General features: G+C 39.5%; 1 protein-coding gene across 2 annotated transcripts; it reads right to left on the bottom strand.

Annotated features, from left to right (window-relative positions):
• Positions 1-191: 191 nt before the first annotated feature.
• On the bottom strand, positions 192-7,072 carry lgals3a (lectin, galactoside binding soluble 3a). Of its 2 annotated transcripts, XM_044374007.1 has the most exons (6): positions 6,895-7,072; positions 6,487-6,504; positions 5,680-6,393; positions 3,689-3,777; positions 3,217-3,373; positions 192-1,300 (listed from the first exon to the last, which is right to left on the bottom strand). In XM_044374007.1, exons 2-6 carry the CDS (start codon positions 6,499-6,501, stop codon positions 1,145-1,147), a joined length of 1,131 nt encoding a protein of 376 aa, XP_044229942.1. In that variant the 5' UTR covers positions 6,502-6,504; positions 6,895-7,072; the 3' UTR covers positions 192-1,144. The 2 variants fall into 2 exon arrangements, with proteins under 2 accessions (XP_044229942.1, XP_044229943.1); XM_044374008.1 differs by lacking the exons at positions 192-1,300; positions 3,217-3,373; positions 3,689-3,777 and adding an exon at positions 4,214-4,561.
• Between the last annotated feature and the right edge of the window lie 1,071 nt (positions 7,073-8,143).

The following is an 8,143-nucleotide window of genomic DNA, read 5'->3' as shown; positions in this document are numbered from 1 at the left end:
AAATATATTTTATGTTTTCATCCAAGCGACTGTCATCTGAGGATTTCTGGGCTCGAATTTGATTCATCACAGACATGTGGATTTGTCAGAATAAAGTCAATGAAAGACATTTTATTACTGCAATATTTCCTGGAAATGTGACTGCTGACAGGGATTATATTTCTCCAGTGTTGGGTAAAATAAGAAATGGGAACAGGGGAACTTGTTTATTATGTATTCAGGCAGGTAGCTCATATGAAGTGTACAATACTCTGAAACAACCAACATTATCAGTCATTAGTTGTTTGTTGCCTCTTTATTTATAAGCACATAATCTGAAAATACTGTACTACTGTTATCTTTGGCAACAAATCAGAGACCCCATCTCCCCCCTTTCCAACATTTCACTTTAATTTGAGCCTCTCTTTTTTTTTTACTATTAGATTTGACTTCAACATGAAATCATATTTAGTAAAACACCGTGCGACCCTCCAGTCTGAGAGCACAGCAGGATTAATACTGAAGACAGGAGAAGCTCTAAGTCGATATATATAAATACATTTTAAGAAAATTCATCATTAGCGTACAGGCTAGTGAATCCTTTAAGTGTTGTCAAGAACTAAAATAAGATGATGGAAAGGAGACCGAGTTGATTTTCAGCATCACATTTTCATGCACTATAAAGGCTTTTGTTTGAACTATAATAAACATACAGGTACTGTAAACAAAATACAGCATACTAAGTGGAAAATATATGAAATGTTTGGGACACATCGCACTTTTCCACTTGCTCAACAATCATATCATTAAGTAAAAATTCGTATTTTTGTTAAAACATTTGTTTTAGATGTCTTTTAACTCATTCACTACGTAGATAGTGTTATGTCATAAAATATAATGGATTGTGAGTGGTTATAAAATGAGACATCATCCAGCAGGAAAAAAAAAAAAGAGAAGAGGATTATATTGTGCAGACCTGGGTTAATGTGCCATCTGTTCTGTGATAAATAAAGAAGTGCCAGGTGGGCAAAGACTGCACTTTCCTGACTATTGTGCATTGCAAATTCCATCAAACGCATCAAAGTATTTGAAAGGATTTCAAATACAGCGGTAAACTTGGACCTAGGTCTCCCGTGCAGCATGTGCTTTAGTAGCTCTTTGAGATTCAGATCATGCTCGGGGCTGCGCTGTACAGGACGACGTCTCCGACCACTCGCAGCAGGGTTACTTCCTCCAGTCCGCCGACTCTGTGCTCGTACTCCAGCAGGTGGGTGCCGTCCACCGCCACTTTGAAACTGTCCTCCTCCACCAGGATCTTCAGCTGCAGGGGAGACCGACAACGATGTCAACAGGTTAATACAAGTTCTCCGACCTGAGTCTGTGACCCTCCGTCACAATGGTTTTGATGTGAATGTGACACAGATTTGATATGTTAAACACAGGTTACTTTAGGTCTTTAGTCTTACTGTAGGGTTACAAGTAAACCTCTACCTGACCTCCTGACCCCCTACGAGCCTGGAGGCAACCTGAGAACCTCTGGTAGGTCAATCCAGGGTCAAAACTGAAGACTAAAAAGGTGACGGGGCCTTTTCTGTTCAGGCTCCTGCCTGAGGACGCTGTCTTATTTTAAGTCACTTTAAAAAAATCACTATTTTACACTTCAGACTTTCTTTTTATTGATTTTTCTATTGGTTTTATTATCTTTCATTGTATTTTATCATTTTATTACAATATTTTATTTATTGTCGGCTTTTTATTGTTTTTAAATTTTATGGAAAGCACTTTCTAGCTTGTTTTCAAAAGTGCTATATAAATAAAGTTCTTCTCATTATTATTATTACTGTAAATATAGGCAACAACAAGCCTGCTGCTCTCCTCAACAGGAAGTGTATTTTAATGACTGAAGATCATAAGTAGTTGTTAAAAGGTGACCAACTTTAAAAAAAGAAATGCTGAACACCATATTTTCCTGCATGTTGCATCTTCACCACAAAAATAATATTTGACCAGTGACCATTTTCAATGTTCATGACATAGAATTACATCCGGTTGAAGATGGGAGAACTCGGTGATGCAGCGCTGACGTCAGTTTAAACTACAGCTGTAGACTCATGTCATGTGTGTGGTGAGGTCCCAGCATTTACCTTTGACTCACAGTTTATGTCATGAAAGATAAAATGTGAGTTACACCCGTTTTCAATATCTTGCGTGATACTTTGACACATGTGAAAGAGAACACACCCCCTCTCTCTCCTCCTTCTGCCAACACAGAAAGTAGAAATCATCAAGCTGACTGACAACGTTCACATTACATGCTGAAATGGCCCAAATCTGATGTGATTTTTTTCATCGAAGCGTGGACAAACCAAATCGGATTTTTTTCATGTCAGATCTGGGCAACTTACATATGTGTTCCTAGATCTGATTCATATCCGATCGCTGGCTACGTGATGTCCGCTATCAGAACAGTTAGATCAGAATGAATGTGTTTTTTTTTTAGATGTCTCAATTCTCTGCACATACTGCCTGTCTTCATCATTTAGTGTCGGCACCTCACAGCCCGGTAAAAATAAACATGTTGCCTTCTCGTTTTCATTATCATCTTCATCATCTGTATTTTCTGTCGACCTCCACGACAAATAATCCTGGACATGTACGTATGCTAGCGCAGCCAAGTGTCACCCATGTTATGATTTGACCGTCATACAAATTATTTTATTTTTTATTTTTGTACACTGCGGGTCACAAACATGAATGTGAACCATCAATATAAAAAAAGAATAAAAATTAGAATTGAGCATTAAGGCCTCAGATGTGAACGTAGCCCGAGTTTCATTCGTCTGATCTTTAAGGCCCCGCACACTCACAACACAGGTGTTTTCACCTATTCTGGCTGATTAGGCAGAAGTTGGGTGAAGGGATGTGAGAAATTATGTGAGGTCACCGAAGTCCACGTCCTAATAAGGATGATAAAGGTATCCCACATCCCTGATTCAATTTTGGACCTTTGCTGCATGTCATTCCCCTCACTCTAACTTTTAAATAAAAAAGCCAAAGATATTAAATAATAATAATGACAACAAGAAATATGTTAGTCAAGTCTGTACTGTACACACTCCTGAGTAAGCACAATAACATCAGTGTGGGAGGCTCATAGGTGTGTAGGAATAGAAATGCTCAATTATAAGTGTTTGTTTTCCAGTCTTTGCTACAGCTTCAGCTACTATAACTCTTTACCTCAAAACGTTGGCCCTGAACGAATGGGAAGCCTCCCTCCCGTTCCTCTGGCCCCCAACATCCTCTAAGGTTGGAGTTTCTAACAATAGTTTGCTCATGAAATCGAGGGTTGAAGTGAAAGACGACATCTTCACCTCTGATGAAATCAACGTTGAACCTGCGAGAAAAAAAAAAGAACTGAAGGAGCGCTGCAGCTATAACAACTAATCATTCTTTCACTGTCTGATGAATAAAGTATTAATGTGTCTTTAAAATGTAGTTTTATTTAGCTGAACAAAAGCCTCCTTTCACTGACAACAACTGCATGTTATCAATAGTGAATAAAGTGAAAGTGTGAACCATTTCCTGAAGATGCCGTGATCCTGAGGGTTAAGATGGATGCAGGGTTACTAAAAGGCATCCTCGTATGTTTCTTTCAAGCAGAAGCATCACTGACTGCACAATTAGAAAATGAATGTCGTTCATACTTTACCTGTCTGCACCAGGAACGGGCTCCGCAACTATTGTGATTAAAAGTCGCGGCATAATTCCAGCGTGAAGTGGGAGATCATACGGCACCATCTGCAAGAAATATTTCCATTTTAGATCATGACAACATGTTTACTGTGTTGAAATTGAGTTTCTCCTTATGTATATTTTATAATTTATTGTATTTATCAAGCAAAATATAGAAAATGCAAATATTTTTACCCTGTTGATAATTTGCCCGGGGCAGATGCAGGAATGTTCACATTTAATCACTAATAGTGTGACCGTAACTACACAGCTTACAAAGAGGACATTTTTAGTTAAACATTACTTAAAACTTTGACCATGCCCACATTCCTGCTCCAACACCCCACTGAGTCATCATCTCTTTCGTTTTAGTTCAACACACCTACACAGCGATCACACAGATGACACGAAAAAAAACCTGAAGAAAGTAAAGTCTGGAGATTTTTTAACATTTTAAAAATTAAAAAAGGCAACAACTGCACAAACTGATTTCAGGGCAAAGTGACAGCAAACAAAAACCTTTTAATGGTAAACATTTACAAAAGTGACAAGTCATTGTGGAAATAGTGATGAACATACATATGGTAATCAAGCTGTGATATTAGCAGATAATATTATTAATATTGAGTGTCTTAATAATACAGTAAAAATATTTGTCTTGTTAAAGTGTAAATTATAGCAGATTGCACCTAATTAAAACATTACATCATGCAGGCAGATGAACACAAACCCTGACGGTACACTGTTATATGGCACTAATCAAACCACATGTTGATTCTGGAAGTGATGTCCTTGTCCGACTGAAAAGTTGAGTTCATTGCTTTCAATTATATGGTGGATAATATCTGGGCTGAAAGACAAGAATAGATTTTTGATGACTACATTTTGATCTTTTTGTTTTTTTTCTGCTATATGTTTTGCTTTGCGCCACAGCAGAGCCCAAGATAACAATACTCCAGATACAGCCCTCAATGAAAATTCAGCATCCTGCATTAAATCCCAGAAATGCAGGAAACTAACTTTCTTTGTCCACCAACTGCAGTATAAAATAGACAGTGAATTAGAGTGGAGTTAGAAATCTGTAAACAATAATAATTGCAACTGACCTGCTAAAGTGGCAGGTAGTGTAGATTTACTTTAAGGACAGGTTCACAACTTTTCAAGTCTGTCTTAAAACAACAGTCAGAAGCCCAAATGAACATTGAAACATGTTTTTCTTGCTGTAATAATTCCTCCTGTTCATACTGAACATTAGAAGATCCCTTCATAATGCACTTACAATGTAAGTGATGGGGGACAAAACCCAAAGTCCTCCCTCTGTCCAAAATGTATTTAAAAGTTTATATGAAGTTAATATGAAGGTTCATCCGTCCAAATTAGTCAGATCAAGCAGATATCTTTCAACGTTACAGCCTTTTTAGTGCCAAAGTCCCTCTTTTTGTTACTATACTCCCACCGCAGCTCAACAGGGAAACGCTGTCCGAGGAAACACAAAGAGGGAATTTAATACTAAAAAGAGTGTAAATGTGGCAGATATCCACTTGATATGACTAACTCAGACTGCTGAAGCCTCATATAAGCTTCACATCAACTTTTAAATGCATTTTTGCACAAAATGACTGTGTGGACATACTGTGGATTTTGTCCTCCATCACTTACACTGAAAGCACATTTGAAGGAGATCTTTTAATAACCACTATGAACAGGAGGAATGAGTACAGTGAGGAAAACCTCTTTCAGTGTTTATATGGACACCTGACTGTTGTTTTAAGACTTTAAGATGTTTAAAGCCACAACCAAAGGATTAAGAACATTTAGCTGGTATCTGGTAGTAATTTCCCACCCTGATTCCCAAAGACTTCCACACCAAGAGAGATGATCCACTGCATACCAGAGCAAAAACACATCCACCAAGAAATGCAGCAAGCAAGCAACATAATATTATTTTTAAACAGATCTGGTACTCACCAGCATGCCTGGAGCGGTAGGCCCACCGTATGGACCCACTTGCCCGGGACCAGGACCAAAGGGGCAAGGGGCTGGAGGGAAGCCTCCGCCTGCAGGTGGTCCCCATGATCCAGGGGGTATTGGGGGGAAGCCACCAGAAGGGAATGCAGGGAAGGAACCAGGGCCAGCTGGAGGGGGGAAACCACCTGGACCACCTGGTCCGTACATGCCATTGCCTCCCCCTGGCTGACTACCTGGGAAAGGCACATTTGGATAAGGCCCAGGTGGAGCTCCAGGGCCAGAAGGAAATGGTCCGGTTGGGTAAGAAACAGGGCCTCCGGGTAGCTGTCCCGGAGCTCCTTCAGATGGGTACTGCCCAGGGAACTGCCCAGGAGCTCCTGGGCTGGAGGGGAACTGCCCTGGAGCCCCTGGTGCAGGTGGATATTGTCCAGGGATCCCAGGGCCAGCAGGAAACCCACCAGGTGCTGAAGGAGGTCCTGGATATTGCCCTGGTGCTCCAGGACCGGAGGGGAACGGGAACTGCCCTGGTGCCCCTGGGCCAGATGATCCCCCAGCAAAATCACCCGGAGCGGAGGGCTGGGTGGGAGCTCCAGGGGCTGAACCAGGCCATCCGGGGTTCACAGCAGGTGGAGGGTTGCCTGCAGGGGCCGTCGGGTTGGAGTTTCCTATTTTTTTAGCCTGGCTCGGGGAGTCGTCTCCTAAGGCATCTGCCAGCTGAAGTAGAAGAGAAAGGGAAAGTTGTACTCAAAACAGTCACCACTGGCTATCGGTAAAATAATAGATTCATTTACAATCCTGTTTACTCACCGAGAAATCTGCCATGATCTAAGACAAAACAAGAGAGGACATAACTTTCATTAGTTTGTTAGGTGGTTACAACAGCAAATGTGAACAAGCTGTCACACAGAGGCTCTGAGTAATAGCATAGTAAATGTTTCCATCCTCGCCTGGTGATCAACAAAATCCATTTGGGCGGACTAGAAATAGCGTCACCAAACTGTAATATTATTACAACAAGTTATACAGACGCAACACCGACTTTAGCTGCATATCAACGAGGATTTAGTTACAATCTTAGTTAAGTAATGTTACACAGTTGGCTACAGAGCTAGCTAACAGCAGCTAACTGTTAATTTACGTTCAGATGGTTAGCTCGCCTCGTTTGTTTTAGCTCCACGTTGTCTAAAGAGAGTAAAAGATGATATTTTATGCTACCTCGCCAGATGACGGACTCCTCTCAAATGACAGCGGATAACAGCGATGATTTATCCAGCAGTGGAAGCCAGTTACTCAGCTAGTTTAGCCTGCAGAAGCAGAGGACTACAAGCTAACGCTTAGATCATCTGCTCTCTGAACTACAACTCTTGGAGAGGAAGCGCGAGCACACCCTCTGATGACGTATATAGAAGGATGTGCGCGTTCCGAAGCCAACACATACACATACACGCACACGCACGCGCACACATACTAACAACCTACACTAAACTTTTAAGAAACTATATATGAGCAGTCAAAGTAAATAAGTTATTAAGTGTGAGGATCCAGTGAAAAACATGTTATAATGCAATGTTATACTACTACTACCACTACTACTACTACTAATAATAATAATAAGAAGAAGAATAGCATTATAAAGTCTTGAAGTAAAACAAATGTCTCTTAAAAATGAATTAAATCTTCTCTCTATTTTGTCACCTTTTAATAATATAGGATCTTTCTCCTTTCCTAAATATAAAAACAAACAAACATATTTCTTGCCCTGATATCATGCTCTCTACCCAACTGTTCCCCATTATTTACCTCTTAAATTATACTGTGTCCATCCAAAATTTATTTTTCCTTTTCAATTCTAGCAAAATATCAAATGAAGAATCTTTTTGGCCAACTTTACACACAATAATCAGTTTACGTGTCAGTAGGAGTTCTTCTCCACCATGAAAATACCTCTATAATGACTTATTTGGCTCTGGAGGAGCTATCTGAGAAAATAACTCTTATGATGTCATCAGGATTATTAATGACTCTAATGATGTCACCAGGGTTATTTGGGCTTGGGTGTGGAAACTAAAAGGGAGTTTTAATGTAATAAAATTTGTCGACACATTGCTTACATGTCTTTAATTAAAGAGAGTTGTCTTTAATTTAAGCAATAACAAAATTGAAACAGTAATTGTTAGAACAGAAGACAAATGAATTGTGAAATTAAATATGATAGACAGACATATTAGTAAATGGAAAAACAAAAAGTAAAATTGAACCCCTTACTTACTGTTCAGGCCAAATTTGACCCTTATTTTTTTTTTACAAGAGAGCAGAAAAACACCATAAACACCCATTTTTTAAACCTGAAATTTTATGACTTTTCCTAAAGTAACCTGGAATGTACAAAAATGGAAATATTTCATCGTTTTAAAATTTTTGGGGCTATACACATTTTCGTACATAATGTACCAGGTTAAATTTG

This window comes from Thunnus albacares, chromosome 15 (genome assembly GCF_914725855.1).
Source record: "Thunnus albacares chromosome 15, fThuAlb1.1, whole genome shotgun sequence".
Taxonomy (NCBI): Eukaryota; Metazoa; Chordata; class Actinopteri; order Scombriformes; family Scombridae; genus Thunnus; species Thunnus albacares.
The sequence above is the reverse complement of the archived record's forward strand: the minus strand, read 5'-3'. Positions and strand labels throughout refer to the sequence as shown.